At 42.1% G+C, this 22,168-nt stretch overlaps 1 protein-coding gene across 2 annotated transcripts in view; it reads left to right on the top strand.

Moving 5' to 3' along the window:
- The window catches only part of CYGB (cytoglobin), an 80,994-nt gene extending 60,158 nt beyond the window's left edge, over nucleotides 1–20,836 (top strand). For both annotated transcript variants that reach the window (XM_061616320.1, XM_061616321.1), the window contains exon 4: nucleotides 18,330–20,836. In XM_061616320.1, the coding sequence (XP_061472304.1) occupies nucleotides 18,330–18,381 (52 nt within the window). In that variant the 3' untranslated portion in view covers nucleotides 18,382–20,836. The remainder of the gene's footprint in view (nucleotides 1–18,329) is intronic.
- Nucleotides 20,837–22,168: the final 1,332 nt, after the last annotated feature.

Here is a 22,168-nt window from a genome sequence, read left to right as displayed (position 1 = left end):
CTTCCCCATGGCAATCATCCTTCAGGGTTTCACAAGTTTCCATTTTACCTCCCATGCTCTTTAACATCCAGAGATCTTGGGTGCGATGTCATCCATTGCTCCATTTCTATCTGATCCAGGTATGGTATTGACTTCCCTGAACAAGTGTCTGAGGTCAGTAGTAGACTAGAGGAGGGTGAATAAAACTCAGACAAGACAGAGGGTAGAGACACACTTGCAGTTCAGTGTGCCTCTTCCTCTATTTTCTGAACGCAGGAACACGCAACATCAGGCAAACTCCGCCCCCTTGTACTGCAAACCCTCAGAAGTTGTAGCTCCAGCACACTTTGCCTTGAAGTCAGCTTTACACAAACTTCAAAGATTATTGGCCATCAGCCACTCCAGGTGTGCCAGTGTAAACACTTTGTTCTAGACTCAGGCAGATACAGTGATTGGCCCAGTACATGGCTGTGAGTAGTCCCAAGCAGCAGTGGGGAAGGGAGATGTGTCCAGCCTGGGCAGAGTTGTTTCAAAACGCAGCCAGAGAAAACTGTCTCTCTGCTTTTGAAGCAACTAGTGTGTTTGTACTGCAGCCTAGGTTGGTAATAGTGGACTGGCTATCTGGAAAATTACTGTTCTAGTTGGGGTAAGGCTGTCTCTGAAGAAATAGGTTTCCAACCTGAGGGTACTCCGTGAGCCAGATTTGCTCCTGGATTCCCAGGTAGCAGCTGTGGCACAGAGTGCCTTTACTAACTGTGGTTGGTTCACAAAGTGCACTTATTGCTTGAAGATAGGAGACACCTCCATTTTCATTCATGCCTTAGTGCCTTCCTGATTAGATGACTATAATGTGTTTTGGGTGGGGCTCTCCTTGAAGATGGTTCCAAAACCTCAGCTTGTACAGAATGTCATTGTTCAACTGTTGATGGGCACTTGCAAATGGGTTTATATTAGACATCTGCACTGGTTACTGTTTATTTCTCAACCAAACTCAATAGTTATTTTGATCCCCTCGTTCAGATCTGGAGACAATATTTTGCTCCAGATTTGGACACTAGGCTGTCTTCTTCCAAGAACAAGAGTTGGTTTTTTTTAATAATAGCCCCTGAACCCTGTCATGCCCATCTCTCAGAGACATATCTGTCTGCTTCTTTTTTGTTTTTGAAGACTACTCTTTGGGAATTAGGTGTTTTAAGGATATGGCTAGACTGCTGTTTTTTTCAATTTGCTTTTATGTGTTATTTACTGCTCCTTTTAATTATGTTTTTCAGAAATTTAAATTGTTGATACTAGTTATAATGTACACTTTTTGAAAATATTCTCAGCTAAAAAGTGCTATATAACATACTAAGTAAATATTTAAATAAATAAATAAATGGCTATGATTGCAGCTGTTAAATAGTTTTAGAATTAAAATGCAAAACAACAACAACAAGTCTGGTAGCCCTATAAAATACACTCTGCTTTGGGAGAACTTGAATGCTTGCAGTTATTAATTACAGAGTATTTTAACTCTGCAAAGTGCTTATCAGTCCTTGTTGCTGAAAATTAGAAGCAGACACTTATTACAGTTTTTCCTTGTTGATCTGCAGAGCTGAACATTGATCTCTGTATGAATTCATTAATTGAAAAGGTGGCTTCTAAATCAGCTTTCAATCAGAGCTGTCACCTCTGAACAGGTGCTCAGTGTGCTGCAGCTTAGTTCCAGCAATGCAACTAAAATTACTTCTCACCAGAATATGCTAGTTGTGCAAGCCTACTCACCTGCTGAGATAAATTATTTGACTGAGACATTTCCTCAAAACATCCCCTGTATTGTGATGCTGTAGTACTTTAATTGGTTAGAAAAAAGTAGTTAAATAGGTAATCGACTTTAAAACACACACACACACACTCTGTGATTGTTGACAGCTATCCTTGTCTGGCCATCAAGCCCATCCTTATCAGTATTACTTAGTGTAGTTTTTCAAAACTCTGTTCCTCTGGTTGGTATATTTTTGCGCATTGCAGCTGACTTTATGTCTGTCCCATGAATGTATCTTTAGGGTCTGTGTGTGGCCTATGCTCTGGTTTTAAATTTCACAGTTTTGGTCTAACTGTTTAATGACGGTCCAGACTGAGGAAGTATAATGAAAATAAAACTGATACAAGCCTGTTACTCACCTTCACCATTGCAGAATCTCACAGTTTTTTACTGATTTACAAAATTTAATTGCCCATCTTCATAATTCTCAGTTTGGCATATAAGCAAACAATAAAAAGGTCAGCAGCATTTTTGCCCTTGCTTGCTGCGTGATTTAGTAACATTTTTTACACGATCCCAGCCAGTCAGAGATCATGGGGTAAGTATAATGATGTCATGACATCCCAATGCTTCCTGCCATGCTTCCTGCAGTGACTCTGATAGAAGTGGCATGTAGCCAACTAGATCAAGTTGCATGATGGTGTCACAAAGCCAATTCAGGGTGCTTCCTGCCCTCTGAGTGGGCAAATCCTTTTTGCCTCTGTTTGCTGGCCCTCCCCTAGTTGAACTTTTTACCCAGTGAAGAAAATGTCCTATGTTTTGGTTCATTCCTAACTGTAATAGAAGATGCAGATTCTGTAAAACTAAAGCCCATTTCATACAAAGCAACAGCAGTATGGTGGCTGATGGAAATGTCTTGTGTTCAGTGATGTGTTACACAGTCCAGTAATATTCACTATGGCTCAACAAACACATACATACCCTTCCTTGCTCTTCTGAAATTCCCCAGATCAGTATGACAGCCACTGTATATGAACCGCATACTGAATGCAGCATCCTCCATGCACTGTTATGCTGTTGTTCTCATTAAATGGGGCAAAAAAACCCACAGCTTCAGTATAACCAAACTTATCCAATGTTGGAAGTATGCATTCAGATCAACAGAGCTGGAGATAGAGAACTCTTGGCTGAAGAAAGCCTAGAGCAGAATGTGGGTGTGATAGTATGGTCAGTGACTCCTTAACACTATTTGAGCTATAATATAGTATGCTTTGGCTAATTTAGGGGATGATCCATTGGAGGATTATTAAAAAGTCCCTGATGGGCAACAGACACATACAGTATCTGCACTGTCATACAGAAGAGTGAATGTTGCATTTAAAGGGCCAGAGATACACATGTAGAAGTATGGTCAATATGTGGTATGAAATACAGGAGGAAGGCAAATCTATAAGAGTACTTTGGGGGTCATCATAAGTCAATACAAAATAGCTAAAGGCTAAAAACATGTAGCCTAATATCTTCAAACGAGCATCATTGCAATGTATTAAATAATCCCAACTAAATAAAAGACTTTTGAAAAATAAAATTAGAAAAACAATGCATGCCAATCATCCTAATACCTTTCTGTGTAATGCCCAGAAAAAAAGAAAGACGGGAGAAACTGACTGAAATACTGTGTGGATTATATCTCTGGAAATAAAAGAGGCTATAGATTTAGTTTACTTTAAAACATGCTAGAAACCCAGGGAAAAGAATCAGATTATACCTGAGAGATTCAAGCCTCTTGTAGCCCCTTTGGGACTATTGTCCTGGGCCTTAGCCCTCATTTAACTAGAGTGATGCCTCTGATGCTCAAAGAAATCCTTGCTTAAACCAGTAATCTAATTTTGCAATTTCAATATTAGCCTCTGCTCCTCTCAGCTGTAGTAGACAAGTCATGGCAACCGCCATCTGTTTTTGCCTGTTATACATCAGCACCTCAACCAGAAAAGAAAAGGAAAGAGAAAGGGAAAGAAAAAAGGAAAGGAAACCCAATTCACCCTTCCCGTGCCTTGGTTTTTACCAGTCTTCAAAAACATTGTGGAAGATAATTAAATAAGGAAAGAATTAAATGAGGGCCTTCAAAATATCAGACATGGATTCTGTAGGCAGTAACAGATGAACATGCAAGCTTTGTATGTTTCACTTAGACGCTAGTTAGCACCACAGAAATCCCTGTGGAGCAAAGAATAGAGGAACAGTGTATGCAAGAAGTAAGAACCAGCTCTAGTGTGGCTCACACCTGTCATTTTCTGGTTTGTCGTTTGTGCACCCCAAGCTTCGTCTGTATATGGATAGGTCTTGGTGTGTTCAAAGAGGAGCCAGAGTCCAAATATCTGCTATAGGTTTTGACACCATTCCATTTCCCCTTTCAAAGGAATGGGGCTCTATCCTGCTTCTAGATAGATTGATGCAATGAGACTTTCTTGCTGGTCTGTTTTCCATGTAGTTCCTTTCTTTACTCTGAAATGGATGGTGAGTGACACACAGGCTGAATCTCTGCTTGGCTGAATCTCTACCTGATCATCTCTCAGCGCCTGGTGAATGCTCAAGTCCTGACACCAATGCTGGCAAAGTCTCTTCTGGCAGTTGTGAAAAAGGCAAATTCCATGTTAGGGCTTATTAGGAATGGTACTGAAAATAAAACTGTCCATATCATAATGGCTTTATACAAAATCTGTAGTTTCACTTGGAATACTGTGTATTGTTCCGGTTGCTGCAAGTCAATATTGTAGGGTTGGAAAAAGTGTAGAAAAAGGCAGCCAAATCATCAAGGGGATGGAGCAACTCCTCTATGAAGAAAGGTGACAGCATTTGAGGATTTTTAGTTTAGAAAAAAAGGGCTAATAATGGGAAACATGGTAGAAATGGTGTGGATAAAGTTAACAAAGGGTTTTTCTCCCTCTCATAATACTTCTTGATTTTGATTTGATTTAGTATTTGTATGCCACTTTTCCAACAACCAAGTTGAGCTCAAAGCGGCTCACAACAACAGAGCATTAGGACATAAAAACAGCACCTCCTAATACTTGAACCAGGGACCATCCAATGAAGCTGAATACTGGAAGATTCAGGACAAACAAAAGCAAGTACTTCTTCACATAGCACATAAACTATAGAATTTGCTACCACAATATGTAGTGATGGCCACTGACTTTGAGAGCTTTAAAAAGGGATTGGAGAAATTTATGGCAGATATGGTTATCAATGGCAACTGGTCAGAATGGCTATGTACTACCTTCAGTATTACAGGCAGACAATATGATAAGCGGTGAGAACAGAGTGCTGAAGTAGACTGGCCTGTTGGTCTCATCCACCAGGACCCTTCTTATGTTTTTAATGTTCTTAGGACCATGAAAGTTGAACTTGAAGGCAGCAACTTGAATGCCAGGTCGGTACATAATAAATCCTCACTTGTCCATGATTTAATCCTGGAGGAGAGTGCCGACCTGGCATGTATAACCGAGACCTGGGTGGCTGATCAGGGAGGAGTTGCTCTTTCCCAGCTTTGTCCACCCGGGTATTTGGTTCAGCACTGTGGTAGATCTGAGGGCCGGGGAGGGGGGGTCGCCGTGGTCTATAGGAGTTCTTTTCCTCTCACCAAGCACCCTGTCCAGACGGCAACTGGTTTGGAATGTCTCCACCTTGTATTGGGCCAGGGAGACAGACTAGGAATACTGTTGGTGTACCGTCCACCTTGCTGCCCAACAGCTTCCTTAGCTGAGCTGACAGAGATAGTCTCGGAGGTGCTGTTGAGATCCCCTAGACTTTTGGTACTGGGGGATTTCAACGTCCATGCCGAGGCTGTCTTATCTGGCGCAGCTCAGGACTTCATTGCCTCCATGACAACAATGGGGCTGTCTCAATTTTCTACTGGCCCAACGCATGTGTCGGGACATACTCTTGATCTGATCTTCGCCACTGGACATGGAGATGGTGATCTGGTGGTGGGGTGTTTTTCATCTACCCCATTGTCATGGACAGATCACCGCTTGTTGAGATTTAGACTCACAGCGGCTCTTTCCCTCTGCAAAGGTGGAGGATCTATTAAGTTGATCCGCTCCCAGAGCCGGATGGATCCCGTAGGTTTTCAGAGGGCTCTGGGAGATTTTCCGGCTGATAGGACTGGTGCTCCTGTTGAGGCCTTGGTCGCACTGTGGAATACGGAACTGACCCGGGCTATTGACATGATCGCTCCCGCGCGCCCCCTCCGGTGTAGAGCTCATACAGCTCCATGGTATACTCCAGAGCTAAGAGCGATGAAACAAGAGAGGAGGAGGCTGGAGTGCAGATGGAGGAAAACTCCCAGCGGATACAACTATGCTTTGGTAAGTGCCACCAATAAGTTGTATACAAAAGCGGTAAGGACAGCAAAGAAGCTCTATTTTGCTGCCTCTATTAGATCATCTTTATGCCGCCCAGCGGAGCTTTTTAAAGTCGTGCGAGGGCTCTTACACTCTGGCCCCCACGATACTATGGAAACATCTGAGTCCCGCTGCAACGAAATTGCTGGACACTTTCAAGATAAGATCGCATGTATCCGCAGGGACCTTGACTCTGATGTTGTGACAGATGAATCCATTGAAGTGTCCGGAGCACGGCCTTGTCCTTCTTTATTTGATGAGTTTCAGTTGATGCAGCTCGAGGAAGTGGACAAGGTGCTTGGAATGGTTCGGGCTACCACGTCTGTTCTGGATCCTTGCCCATCTTGGCTAGTGAAAGCTAGCAGGGCTGGGACCACCGGTTGGGCCAAGGAAGTGGTTAACGCCTCCTTGAGGGAGGGAGTAGTCCCTGGTAGCCTCAAGGAGGCAGTAGTGAGACCTCTTTTAAAGAAACCCTCCTTGGACCCAGATAATTTGAATAACTATAGACTGGTGGCGAATGTCTCTTTCTTGGGCAAGGTTTTGGAGCGGGTGGTTGCCAGGCAACTCCAGGCGCTCTTGGATGAAACCGATTATCTAGATCCGTTTCAATCCGGTTTCAGGCCCGGTTTTGGCACCGAAACAGCCTTGGTCGCCCTGTATGATGACCTTTGTCGGGAGAGGGACAGGGGGAGTGTGACTGTGTTGATTCTCCTTGATCTCTCAGTGGCGTTTGATCCCTTCTGGGAAGACTCGCGGAGTTGGGTGTCGGGGGCACTGCTTGGCAGTGGTTCCGCTCCTACTTCGCGGATCGTCACCAGAAGGTAGTGCTTGGGGAACATCACTCAACACCATGGACTCTCCATTGTGGAGTCCCCCAGGGATCGGTCTTGTCCCCCATGCTTTTCAACATCTACATGCAGCCGCTGGGTGCGGTCATCAGGAGTTTTGGAGTGCGTTGCCATCAGTACGCTGATGACACGGAGCTCTATTTCTCCTTTTCATCTTCCTCAGGTGAGTCTGTTGATGTGCTGAACCGTTGCCTGACCGCGATAATGGACTGGATGAGAGCTAATAAACTGAGACTCAATCCAGACAAGACCGAGACATTGTTGGTGAATGCCTTCCCTGCTCAGATGGTGGATGTTTACCCTGTTCTGGATGGGGTTACACTCCCCCTGAAAGAACAGGTACGTAGTTTGGGGGTTCTTTTCGACTCTTCCTTGTCTCTCGAGGCCAAAGTGGCCTCGGTGGCACAGAATGCGTTTTACCATCTTCGTCTGGTAGCCCAACTATGCCCCTATCTGGACAGGGACGACCTCGCCTCCGTTGTCCACGCTCTGGTAACTTCAAGATTGGATTACTGTAATGCGCTCTACGTAGGGCTGCCCTTGAAGACAGTTCGGAAGCTTCAGCTGGTGCAGAACGCAGCTGCCAGATTATTGACGAGGACCAGTCGGTCTTCGCATATAACACCTGTCCTGGCGCATCTGCACTGGCTTCCTATTTGCTTCCGGGCGAGATTCAAAGTGCTGGTTTTGACCTATAAAGCCTTACACGGCGTGGGACCTCAATACCTTGTGGAACGCCTCTCTCGCTATAAACCTACCCGTTCACTTCGTTCAGAATCTAAGGCCCTCCTCCGGGTACCAACCTATCGGAAAACCCGGAGGATGGTTACGAGATCCAGGGCCTTTTCTGTGGTGGCCCCTGAGTTGTGGAACAGCTTCCCCGAAGAGGTACGACTGGCGCCTACACTTCCATCTTTTCGGCGCCAGGTCAAGACCTTTTTATGCTCCCAGGCATTTTAATCTTCTTAACTTTTTAATCTTTTAATCTGTATTTTTAATTTTTGTAGTATTTATTTTGTTTTTGTTGTGTTTTTTGTTGTTTGTTCGTATATGTTTTTGTATTTTTATTATGATATATTGTATTTTATCTCGTTTGTTCACCGCCCTGAGAGCTATTTTGCTAAGGGCGGTATATAAATTGAAATAATAAATAAATAAATAAATATGACAATTTTGTCACTTTTCTCAAGCTGAAGACTTTAAGTATCTTTAGTTTCTAGGATAAAGGTAGTTTTGGGTAAAAAAAATTATCTGCTAAGTCCACAGACCTTTCCAATCATTCCTCTCTCATGTAGATAGTATCTTAGCTCCTCCATTACATTCCTTCAGCAGCAGAATTCCCCCAATATTTTCACAAGTAGAAGAGATTCAGGGGCTAAAAGTAATTCAAAAGTGATCACTTGTTTTGTTCTCTTCCTTTCCCATGTGTCCCCAATCTTCTCTTCTGCAAATGCAATAACAGAATGTACAGCCAAAACAAGTGAGTGAGTCAACAACAACATCTTGAAGAAACCATCAAGGGAAGCTAAAAAAGCTGTGTAGCATTAGTAACTCTCCAGTTAAACCTGTATTTCTCACCTATTCCTGGAAGGGGGGATGGAGCATTTCCATACATGAATGTGCTTAATATGCTGACACAATCCTTGGGGTCCTCGCCATATCCTGTGTATAGTTTCAGCACAAAGGAGATTAACATCAAAAGTTCTCCCCAATGGCTATGGCCAGGACTTTTGTATGTATGGGAACAAGGAGGCTCCAGGGAGCTTGTATTAGTCTAGAAAATTGTTTTCATGTAAACTGCTGGTTTGGATCCAGCTAGGATCAGTAGAACTAAAGGTCAATTCACATCACATGTTTTTGTGTGGTTATCCTCTCAGCCACAAAATTATATATCCCCAGCCATATTCTACCCACACATGACATCCTGCCAATAATCTAGCAATGCTACATAGACTAGTGTGTATATCACCACACACCCCAAAATTGCTTACCACAGCTCGTGGGATGAAGAGAATCCTTGAAAAAGTGATGCGCATCCACACTAAACTGATGGTTTAGTGAACAATTCTCTAATAGGTAAAAAACCTTGCGGTTTAAGAATGTACCTATAGCCAACAGATATTTCTATCAAATTTTAAAAAGCAGGGAAATTGGGCAGCTATACTGTAGTGAATGCACCAGGGGAGCAGGAGACCTGACCTCCTCTCTGTGATATTGTACTGCCCTACAAATTTGTCAAAATGCAAAGACAATTTGGGTTGGTCTTTCACAGTCCAATCCACTACCTGTATAGCTTGGAACAATTTGGTAACGTGCCTCTGAGCATATGGTGAGCGGTGGCAACACCTGCCATCTCTAAAGATGGAGAATTACATTTTTGTATGTTTGTTGGTGTTCTTACTTTGCTTCTTTTCTGTGTTACTACAGAGAATCTAACCTAGAAAATTATATTTCTCTCATTCATCCTAGAAATCTGTGTCAAATTTATTTTTATTAATTTCAAAGTCTTTTTATTGGTCGATGTCATATGATGGTGAAGATAGCCTTTCGTGTTTCAAACTGGAGGTTATGCTCTATTTCTATTTTGGGTGCATTACCAGTTGAATCTGAAACTGCAGTTTGATGTAAAATAAGACAGATTACAATATGTTGCTACTTAAGCAATGACTCTAGCTATTGGAAAAACAAACTTGGCCTGCCCAAGATGCATATTTTCAGCCTGCCATGCTTAAACTACTCCACTTAAGGAAAGGTGGTCATGGTCAATTAAAAACATAGAGCACACCTAGAATTTTGCTAGAATATATTTCACCTCCCACTGTTTTTTCTTGTGCAAACTGAGACACTCCTCATGTCCATTGGAAACTATTCTGCGGAACAGTCAGTGCCATAATTCCACAATTGTTTTTGGAGCTTTTTTTTAGTGTTGCAAAGAGTACTGTAGTTCACATATTCACAGAAACAGAAGCAAAAGAGAATGATTTACTATAGGAAACTTCACTAAAATTGCAAAGTAAATCAAACATTTAAAGTGACTATCTGAACATTATCAACTGTTTTAATATTGTTGCTTCTTCCCTGCTAAAACAAGATCAGCACAGCACATGTCTTGTTTCTGTTATTTGGGCTGACTGCAGGTGTTGTCACCACCCACCATATGCTCAGAGGCACATGTTACCAAATTCTTCCAAGCTACACAGGAAGTGAATTGGACTGTGAAAGACCAACCCAAATTGTGTTTGCATTTTGACAAATTTGTAGGGTAGTACAATATCTCGGTGAGGAGGTCAGGTCTCCTGCTCCCCTGGTGCATTCACTATAGCTGCCCAATTTCCCTGCTTTTTAAAGTTTGATAGAAATATCTGTTGGTTATAGGTACATTCTTAAACAACTGCAAGGGGTTTAAGCCCATGAGATCTAGTCCTGCCCTCTGAGGCCGCAGAGCACAAGCATTCCTGCACAGCCTAAAATCTTTTCTAGAGGTTCCCTCAACCTTCCAAAGCAGATTTGGGGAGGGTTCAAGTTATTATTATTTTCCTTGTGGTATAGAAAGTTACAGGTTTTTAGCAGGAAGTTAAAGGACATGCACTGACTGGAAATTAAGTAGTGTGGCCACCCGAAAACCTTTGTAGGCACAAACAGTATTAAAAGCAGGATTGCATATAATTGCCCCAATATCATGAGCACAAATCATCACAAACAAAAAGAGTGTCTCGTAGGGCCCTAAGACAGTTGTGTTGTTATATCTTCCCTCAGTCAAGTCCAACTTAAGATGAGAACCCCAATAAAATAAAAGAGTACATAGCTACAGCTGTAGACCCAGGGGTGTAGTCATCCAGAGTCTCAGGGGGTCTTAAACCCCTTACTTTTTTGGGAGCAGGGTCTCAGCAGGGTCCCTATGTCTTCAGCATCCTACTCGCCAATCAGCATGAAAGGGGAGTGTTGTAGCCACTGAAAAGAGTCTTCTAATGTGCTTCCTTGTCCTTTCCTGCTGCTTGGAGCCAATCAGAGTGAAAAAAGGTGAGTCAGCCACTGAGAAGACTTTTCAGTAGCTAACATTCTCCCCTTTCATGCTGATTGGCCCCTAGGGATGCCTGTTGTTGTGCGAGAAGGCATTGACAATGATCTCATTCTCAACCCAGCAGCAAAAGAAAAAGGGGGGGAGGGAGTGTGGCTATGGCTATCTTCAAGGGACCCTGCACTTCTGAATTTGCCACTACATTACTGTATAGACATAATGGTGTTCAAATCAATACTCTACCAGGACTCAGAGACAGGCATGTTAGTTAGGGGTTGTATTATCCAAAGTAGCACTAAGTCACAGTTCCATCAGTGCAAGGATTACCACTAGCGCAATGCGACTTCCTCCCTTCTCCGACCCCTTCAGCCCCCTAAATCTTTTCTAGAGGTTCCCTGAACCCTCCAAAGCATATTTGGGAAGGGGCATGTGGGGAGGGGGGTAGTTTTATGGCATTAGCAGTAACCCTTGTGCTTATGGGACGCCTTAGTAGACTACTACCCTGTGGTCAGCTTTCTGCTGTGTGTGTCATGAACCCCTTCTTTATTATCACTCACTAACATTTAACATACAGACATGTTTCCCCACTCCCCATTTTGTTTGATTCTGAAGATATACACTGTTGTGTATGGATAAGACCAAACTAAAAAGTGAAGGGATGGATTGCATATAATAAAAGGATTTCAGCATCTGAGAGAACTTCATGTTCAAGTGCCCTCAGGCTTGTACTTAGAATTCTATGCTAAAAATAGCTAAATCTGTTTGACCTGCAAACCCAAATTCTGTGAATTAAACAAAGCATGCAAATGACATTGCACAAACATACTCATTTGTGTTCTTTATTTGGATTGCAAAACGTTTGCCAATAAATGGTTGGTATGAATACGTGTTACACACAAATGCATGTACAAAAACCCCGATGGACCCTTCCACTCAAGAAGTCCAGCCTGTTTCCCCTTAACACTCTCCCCAGTTGTCCACCACGAGCCAGCAGATTTATGTTTACCTTGCAAATTGCCTTTCCCAAAGAAATGTTGCAAGGGAAAAGCAGCTGTTGGGCTAATGTTATATGTGACAGCACTGTAATATACAGTTTGGCCCTTCAGGTTGCTAATTTATGCTGGACATAAATGGAAAACGAGTTTACGAGTAGGATCATTCCACAGTCAGTTATTGATTTGCAACCATGGGGATCCATGTTCCCAGTGTTTTGATCGTCTGATAAATGATACACCATGAGTAGAATGTGCCGTTTTAAACCACTCAAACCACAATGAGGAGGCTTGTCATGTAGTGTAAAATTTCACGTTCATTTCATGGCCAACATGACAGTTTACCAGAAGCCCTACCACCAATGGGCAACTGAAAAAAGAATCCCACCATGAGCAGGTTAGCTGTATGCATTGACCAGCTTTGATCATTGCTGACTTGCATTTCCAAACCATCTTGAATACAAAACTTCCTATTGCCACACTTTGAATTTTGGCTATAAATAACCAGGTGGGAGTAATTCTAACTGGTGAGTTAACTTACACTTGCATTCAGTTTGGATGGTAATGTACCTCAGTTCCTTTTTCTTTGGGATACAACATAAAGAAATACTGCCCAGCTGGAAGATCAATTGAGAAACAGAACAAAATATTTTGGGAACTTGTGGAAAGTCCAATACTGGACACAAACAGCCCTGCCTGGCTATCACTTTACTGGAGTCATCAACCTTATTTGGTGGGCATACTTGGAATGTTAAGGAAGCACTGAGGGTGCCAGTCACAAAATGGCTGCTGTGGGGGCATGGGAGAAACAGCTGTTGTGGGGGTGTGGCATAAAAGAAAATGGCTGCCACACCTAAAAAAGCAGAAAAAAGAGAATCACAAAATGGTGCAGGCATGCATTCCATCAATGGGATAAACACACCTACATCAGCCATGCTTGTTCACAGAGAAAAGCTCTTTGCACCTCTCCCCTGTTCAGAATGGATGGGAGGGTGAGTGTCCAGTCCTAGCATCCAATGAAGCATAAGCATGTTTAAGCATGCTCAGTGTAGGAGAGGTCAAGCTAGTGCAAACAGGAACTGAGCAGGAAGTACAAACAGTCTCTCGTGCACTGTGGTTTTTTGAGGGGATCTTTACCTCTTGCAGGCACCATAATTTGTGCTCATGATGTTATTGAGGCAGTTATATTTGATTGCACTTTCAAAACCATTTGTCCCTGCAAACATTTCAGGGTAGTCATAGTGCTTCATTTGCAATAAGTACACATCCTTGCGTTTCCTGATAAAATCATATAATTTTTCATACCACAAATGTTCTGGTTTGCTTGTTTTTTGTCCTCCTTTTGTTGTGCTATCTATCTATCTGTCTGTCTGTCTGTGTATACCGCCCCACAGCCAAAGCTCTCTGGGCGGTTTACAACAATTAGAAATGTTAGAAACATATATACAAATTGAAAAACACATTTTAAAAAGCAATTTAAAAACACATGCTAAAATGCCTGGGAGAAGAGGAAAGTCTTGACCTGGCGCCAAAAAGATAACAGTGTTGGTGCCAGGCGCACCTTGTCAAACAGATCATTCCATAATTTGGAGGCCACCACTGAGAAGGCCCTCTCCCTTGTTGCCAGACTCCCAGCTTTCCTCTGAGTAGGCATCTGGAGGAGGGCCTTGGAAGTTGAGCGTAGTGTACGGGTGGGTTCGTGTCAGGAGAGGCGTTCCATCAGGTATTGTGGTCCCAAGCCGTGTAAGGCTTTATAGGTTAAAACCAGCACCTTGAATCGAGCTTGGAAACATACAGGCAGCCAATGCAAGAGGGCCAGAATCGGTTTTATATGTTTGAACCATCTGGTCCCTGTTACCAATCGGGCTGCTGTATTTTGCACAAGCTGCAGTTTCCAAACCGTCTTCAAAGGCAGCCCCACATAGAGTGCATTGCAGTAATCTAACTTGGAGGTTACCAGAGCATGGACAACTGAAGCCAGGTTATCCCTGTCCAGATAGGGCGTAGCTGGGCCACCAACTGAAGTTGGTAGAAGGCACTCCATGCCACCGAGGCTACCTGAGCCTCAAATGAGAGAGATGGCTGTAGGAGAACCCCCTAGCTACGAACCTGCTCTTTCAGGGGGAGTGCAACCCCATCCAGAAAAAGGTTGGACATCCACCATCCGGTCAGAAGAACCACCCACAGCATCTCAGTCTTGTCTTGATTGAGCCTCAGCATCTCAGTTTTGTCTGGATTGAGCCTCAGTTTATTAGCCCTCATCCAGTCCATTGTCGCACCCAGGCACTGGTTCAGCACATTGACAGCCTCACCTGAAGAAGATGAAAAGGAGAAATAGAGCTGCGTGTCATCAGCATACTGATGGCAACACACTCCAAAGCTCCGGATGACCGAACCCAACGGTTTCATGTAGATGTTGAACAGCATGGGGGACAGAACTGACCCCTGCAGAACCCCATACTGGAAAGTCCAGGGTGCTGAGCAATGTTCCCCAAGCACCACCTTCTGGAGCCGACCCGCCAAGTAGGAGCTATAGCACAAGAATGATCTTCCAGACAACAATAATGTGGTAAAATTGGGGGAGCAACACACAACATCTAATAAAGAGGAATGATGTGTGAATGATCTAGTATAAATCCACCACTAGTGCACTATTATTGCATCAATGAACCAGAAGCATGGCTCGTCACTGAGGCGGCATACCCTCAGTCTAGTGGGCCCAACTCTATGGAACTCCCATTAAAAATCAGGCAGGTACCATCCCTGCTTAGTTTCAGGTATCAGGTTAAAGTAGTTTTATTTCAGGAGACCCATGCACCATGAATGTTATTCTAATGTTCTACTCTCTAGTGTTTTAATCTGTGTTTACTTTTTGTGTATTCTATGTTTCATTTTACTTTTTCCTGTAAGCTGCCTTGAGACTTACGGTGAAGGGCATATATTTCTTAAATAAAATATTATTAAATAAATAAATATTGCAGGATACAAGTTCAAATATAACCCCACCAATCTGGAGGGCCCTAAGTAGTCATCTGTTCCTGTTCCATAGCAAGGCTAGACAGGGTACTGATAATGGCGATTTACCTGTAGCATTTCTCTGAGTTGGAGGAAGTGAACTGTATTGGCTCTTTCTAGTTCTCATTTGTCATGATGGCCCACTATACCAGTGGCATAGTGGGGCTACTGTACATGTGGGTCAGGGGAGGGGAAGACAGAGAGGGATACTGAGCTGCCATCTGTAGGGGCAAGACCTTGTAGGGACAACTTCTCTCTATCAACATAGAGAGGCAATTTACTTCTGCTCCTAATGAATTGGTTATCTGCTTCTGAATACAAATGGCTGACTGAGTGAGAGTCTTACCTGTGTGCCTGATCTGATCTATACAGGTGTGCCTCCATCGCTGTATCAGAGCCTATGTATCAGAGCTACGCTGTATAGACTGGATGCGTAGCCAGTATAAATCGGTTTGGCTTCATCAATCAAAGCAGCACTCCAATAGCCGACATCAACTGAATTTTCTTTTTTACACTTCCTCTCAAAGAAGAGGGAAAGAAAGAACGAAAGAAAGACTTTCTGCTGTGATATACTAAGTCAGGAATGTGAACTGGCCTCGTCTGTCTCTTCTTCGTCTGCTCAGAGCGATATGGTTTATCTGAGAAACACTTAATATAAACTCTGTCAGCTTGGACTGAGATTAATTCTCCAATGTTTGGCAGCAAATAGATTAAATAAAAGGTGATGGGGAGGAAATTGAGGGGTGTGGGGTGGGAAGCAAACATATATTTTAAACTAGAGGAGAGAGAGATTCAGGAACAGCTTTCACTCTCCTCTCTTTCTACAGTAAAAAATAAAAGGAGGCACAAAGAAGAGAGATGTTTGAGGGTGTGCATGGGAAGGGGAAGAGAAGAACGCATGTCTTCAGCCACTCCCTTCCTGTTCTGTCCTCCTGCACAGAGAAAGCTTGTTAATGACCAGAAATGACACAGCACCAATCTTCTCATTTCACAGAGAGATGGACCATGGAAAATTCCATTTCTCCCCATGCCAAACGCCTGCCAAGAGCCCTCAAGGGATCATAGAGCCTCTAAATACAACAAAATAACCAACCTGTATTTTTAATTGACTCAGTTATTTCCTTAAACTTCCTCCTCCTCACCACAAAAACACTCCTTCCCTTCCAAAAGGAAATATTTTTGCTAATAATAACTTGCTCTCATAGTTTGTAAATATATAATGCATTTCTTAAAGCCGTTCCTTCCAGTGCTACAAATCAGCCAACTGAACATTATCGTTCTGAACTGATATTATGAGAGAGTTAAATAAGACATGAACTGGGCAAAATCTAGAGAAGGCATCTTCAGGTAGTGCTGGGAATGTCCCCTGCCTGAAATCTTGGAGAGCTGCAGTCAGTCAGCATATACTGAGCTAGATGAACCAATGGTCTGAATTGGTAAAGGCAGCTTTCTAGGTTCCTATGTTCCTTCCTAAGGCCACTTTTGTTTCCACTTCCCTGGGAGAGAACACCATTCAACTCATTGGGGCTTCCTTCTGAGTAGCAGGCATGTATAGAATTGTACTGTTTATTATTTATTTATTTATTAGATTTCTATCCTGCCCAGGGCGGCAAACAAAAGCACTAAAAACACTTTGAAACATCATAAAAACATATTTTAAAATATATTTAAGCAAAACATCTTTAAAAACATGTTTTTTTTAAAAAGGTTTAAAAACATTAAAAAGCAATTTAATGGATTAATTTAAAGAATTAATAATGTTAATGAATTAAATTCTCATGGCATACAGTTTTGAACTACTATTCAAAAACAGTAACAGAGCCTAGTTAGTCCATATTTTAAAAGGGTTTTATACCACCCTTCATTTTAAAAAAGGAAAAAAAGAGAATGGTTTACAAAGTAAGAGAATGCTGGATTCTTTGAACAGATCCAGCATGGCTCTTCTTGCGTTCTTAGGATGACATCATAGAAGATATAATATTAAATAAACTACAGTAGTATTAAAACCACCCAGCAAAAATAAATATAACAGCAATTGAAAAGCCTGGAAAAAACAAATGGCAGCACAGGTGTTACTGTCAGGCAACCCTTTGTTGCAAGTGGGGTTCCACATCCTCTTTGGGCATTGCCACCTTCAGATGGGGGGCACTCACAGGATGATTTGTAAGGCAGATCTTAATTCACGGGCCATTCTCTCCCTCACCTCTCCCTCCCTCCCTATGTGGAAAAAAAGAAGACCTTAGCTGTAAATAATGGAACGCTGGGGAAAAGGGACTAAATTAACCCATTGTATTATACCTTTTGACCCTTTAACAATTTCATTGGGTTATTTACATAACCAAATTAATTATGAGTATATATAATCATAGAGCCAGTGTGGTGTAGTGGTTAAGGTGTTGGACTATGACCTGGGAGACCAGGGTTTGAATCCCCACACAGCCATGAAGCTCACTGGGTGACTTTGGGCCACTCACTGCCTCTCAGCCTCAGAGGAAGGCAATGGTAAACCCCCTCTGAATACAGCTTCTCATGAAAATCCTATTCATAGGGTCACCATAAGTCAGGATCGAAGGCAGTCCATTTCCATTTTTTCATATATCATCATGGAGGATGCAGCTATCAATGGCTACTGGCCCTGATGGCTGTGCTCTCCTTCCCTGGTTGAGGCAGCATGCTTCCAAATACCAGTTGCTGGAAACCACAGGAGGGGAGAGTGCTCTTGCGCAAAGATTCTGCTTGCAGGCTTCCCATAGAGGCATCTGGCTAGCTGCTGTTGAGAAAAGGATGCTGGACTAGATGGGCCACCAGCCTTATCCAGCAGGCTCTTCTTATGTTCTTCTTAAACATAAAGAATTGATATGGAACATAATAGATGCTGCGTATATGTTAGTAGTCAAAAAATGGAAGAACAAAACTACCAGCTACAATTACAGTTTAGAAAGTGGCAGAAATGCATAAACAGAGTTGATTTGACTGTGTGATGGAACACAGAAAATTTTTAGAAGTAAATGCCTCCAATTGATTAAATATATGAAAACAGATATGAAATGGATATTCAACAATATAATATGGTAAGAGTGTACTGTTAGAACTGTATTGATTCTTGAATAGTGAGTATGGGTATGGGTATGGGGAGAGAGTGAGTGATTTGGAATTAAGATGTATTTATTAATGTGTGAATAGAGTGTTATGTTTTTAATATTTGATGTGTTGACATTATAATTTTTTAAAAAAGACCTTAGTTTGCAGACACATGTCTCATTACCTTTCCTGGCCAATCCAAAAAAGTTAATCATGCTAGCAAGTTGCTTCCTTTGCTTTTTTCAGGAACCCCCAGGTGACGGCGGTGGCAGCAGCAGCAGGAGCAGCAGCAAAGTGACAGAGTCGCTACCGCAGACCTGAAATGCTATGTCTCAATGAGGAATAAACTGGCACCGGAACATGACAGCACCCAAGAGAACTACATCTGTCTCCTTTAATTATCCTGTGTACATAATAGTGAGTGGAAGTGCTTTATGATAAGGCCAGCAAGCTATAGAACTCCAGATGTGCATAAGCACTCTCCCCAGGCAAATTTAAATCATGTACACTGTGACAGGGGGAGGGAATATCTTTAATTTCCCCAGGGGGAAAATAAATATTAAATAGATCAAGACTGTTATAGCTCATACACGTTTATAGCTCTGGAGATTTACAATTTTTGTCTGCCTTGCAGAGGACATTCCATCAAATGACATTGAATTTGTTTGTTTCCATCTTTTGTACTAAGGTGAGAATTTAAAACTCTAGCATTTGCAAGGACTTCTGTGCTCACATGCCACTTATGAGTTGCTATGCCCTTGTTTTATTCAAAACACTAGATGATGTGTGCATAAGTGCTTGCAGGACCTAGGTCAAGAATTGTATCCGCATGATCCATTCAGAGCCACATCCTTATGAGATACATTTGATCACTGTACACCTAGCCTAGATTCTGAAATCTTAATTATGGGTCAAATTCTAGTCTTGTCCGTCATTTCTGCTTATCTCTGCTGTTAACTCCTCTAGACTGGAGTTTCTCTGGAACTATATCAACAGTGTTTCCAACTCTCACTGTTTTGTCGTGAGTCTTGTATTAACTAGTGTTTGCTCCCCCTAAACAGATCCAACTCCAAGGAGTCATGAGATTACAGGAGAGTCTTTCAAGGAGTTTTAGCCAAAGCCTGAATACGTAAAGCGAGTGTAACCAAAAACCAAATGAGATATATTAAAAGAATATATCAATACATGCATTTCTAGACATCTCATGAAGCCTAAGACATTCTCATGGAAGGGTGAGGGGGGAGAGGGAGAGAGAGAATAATTATTTTGACTGATCCTATACATATTGGCCCACTGAATTCCATTGGGTTTAATCACAGGTAAGTATCAAATATGCACAGAATTACAGTTATACTTACACATTTATGCCATGACCCTGTGGGCAGTTATAACTGAATAATTCCCACTGAAGTGAATGAGATTTATTCATGAATTCTGTGCACAGAATAACTGCTTCACAGTTTGCACCACAATTGGCTCAGTGCTCCAACCAACATTTCATTCTTTTCCTTTTAATTCATGATGATCAGATTTTGAACAATATGATGTTTATGCTTGATGAATTCCATCAAAGTTGTCATCTTACCAGAAAAAAAAACACCTGGTTTGGCTGTTCCTATGCCTTTAATAGGAGGTTGCTCTGCAAAAATTAGCAAGTGAAGTGTTTCTTCATGGCATGGAGACAAGCAGTATCATCTGCTAATGTCTGCCAATCAATCTGTTCTTTAAAGACACAAGAGCAGGGGGTGTTAAAAAAGTTGGCAATCCTACCACCAAGCCACTTTAATATTTACATATTGAACAAAACATGTTCAGATAAGGGAAAAGGTGCATTAGTAGGACACTTTCTTAAAAATAGCCTTATTCAAAAGCTATGACCTTTGCAGTTGAGATTTGAAACTGATTCAGAATTAAACTATGATCATATGCCATAATCTAAATGTACTTTAAAGTTCATTCTCAAAGCAGAAGAAAACAGTATTTTTGGAAGGGGGATACACAGTAATTAGCCTTTTAAGCAATACTTCAGAATGTAATTTTCCAACCCCATGAATTTCAATCCATAACAATTCCTCTCTTGGCTTCTCTCTTTTTTAATAGCAATGAGAAAAGCCTGACTGTTATATTTTCCATAAAGAGAAAGCAATTGTCTCTCTATATAATATATCTATATCTATCTATATACTTTTGACTAAAGTGATTTTATTACAAGTAAGAAACAGCCAAGCAACAATGAAAAACAAAAGCAAAAACACTCTATGTATGTGCATCATCTTGCCTGTTGTAAACCGGAGATGGAAAATTAAAAGCAGTGGAAGGCAGCATAGACATTAACTTGTGCAAGCAGAATGCAAGGAAACAATAGGATGTAGCTCTTTTTACTGACTCTCTTAGCCCATCCAGCTCCATTCCTTCCAAGCCTGTTCTAAACTGTAGCGTCCCTTGGGGGCAGGAAGCTGTTCATTATTTGGATTGTCTGTTAAAACAGCCATTCACAAAATGGCACTGTATAAAATAATAAATATTAATACCTATCATTTAACTGTGTATTTTATAAAATAGGCTTTTGGTGCTATGAAAAGTGATTTGTGAATGTTTTCCTCCTTATCGTACTAGATCCTCTTGTTTACTATCCAACATACCATTCGGTCCCTATTGTAATTTTCCTCTGTATTATTCGTATGACAATGTATGCTGCCAATATGCTGTCTTGTGGTTTTGTTTAATCTTTATACATCTGTTCCTTGTTATAAGTGTCACCATTCTGTGTTTGTTGAGTCTGCATATAATACAACATCTATAGTAAGATAAGGTAACCTGAGGAATGGGTCTAACCAAAGGCTAAGCAGCTAACACTTTGTGACTGTTAATTCTACATCAATACCTTCATATTTTAAAAAATACCTTGATCGTTAAGAGCAGAGATTGGAAACCTGTGGTCCTCCACATTGGCTGTAGCTGGCTGTGGCTGATGGGAGTTGGAGTCCAACAACAACTGGAAAGTCACAGGCTCCACATTGCTGCTTAAGAAAAACACACCAATTTAAGGCTTCCATGAGTTGTCCTTGAAGAAATTAATGTTTCCCTTCAATCTAATGGGAGTTTAATTAATATGCAGGAGAGCGGTGCAGTTGCATGGACCTTTGGTTAGGACATTTCCGTTAGTGGTAACAAGAGGGCGTTTCTATCCACCTGGCTAGAGGACATTCCATCAAATGGCACTGAATCCAAGATTGTTAAAATGGCTGCACAGCTGCACACACACCAAACTGTGCTTCCCTCTGTCGCCAGAGCTTTTGCACTGCTGGTTTTGCTTACTGCTTTTACCACAGCAACATGTACTCTTTCTGAAAAAGCAGAATCCCATTAACAGCTAGTCCATGTTCAGAGGTGACAGTCTCTTACTGCCAGATACTGGGGGCAAACAGGGAATGACCAAGTACTTCAATCCCTCCTTGTGACATGTGGCTAACCAGAGGTTGAACAAGATGGGCTCAGGCTGCAACGTTATCCACACTTAGGTGATAATAAGCCCCATTGAACCCAGTAGGGCTTCCTTCTGGGTAAACAGGCATAGGATTGCACTGCATGTCTGAACCAGCATGGCAGCTCTCATGTTTTTGGCTATGTACACACCATACATTTAAAGTACATTTAAAGCATGTGCCCTTCCCCGCAAGAATCTTAGGAAATGTAGTTTGTTAAGGGTGCTGGGAATTGTAGCTTTGTGAGGGGCAAACTACAGGGTAAACCTTTGTCAAATGCAAGTCAGGAAATACAATGGGGGGGAGACTTGGGGCCTTTCTGCACAGTCAGGGTAGAGACACACTTACTGTTCTCTTGGTTCCAGTGCATCTCCACCTCTCTTTTCTGAAAACCCCACCCCTTTTAATTGTAAAACCTGGTCGGATCAGCTTAAAAATTCACCTTCAAACAGATTTCACAACTGATCAGCAGATCAACCTGTTGCCCCTCCAGGTGTGGCCAATGGAAACACTTGGCTCTAGGCGACTAGTCTGCTCACAGCCTCAGTCTACGCCAAGGATGTGGAATGTGTGACCTTTCAGGTGTTATTGGGCTCCAGC

The sequence above is a fragment of the Rhineura floridana genome, chromosome 3 (genome assembly GCF_030035675.1).
Source record: "Rhineura floridana isolate rRhiFlo1 chromosome 3, rRhiFlo1.hap2, whole genome shotgun sequence".
Taxonomy (NCBI): Eukaryota; Metazoa; Chordata; class Lepidosauria; order Squamata; family Rhineuridae; genus Rhineura; species Rhineura floridana.
This window is presented reverse-complemented; position numbering and strand designations above follow the sequence as displayed.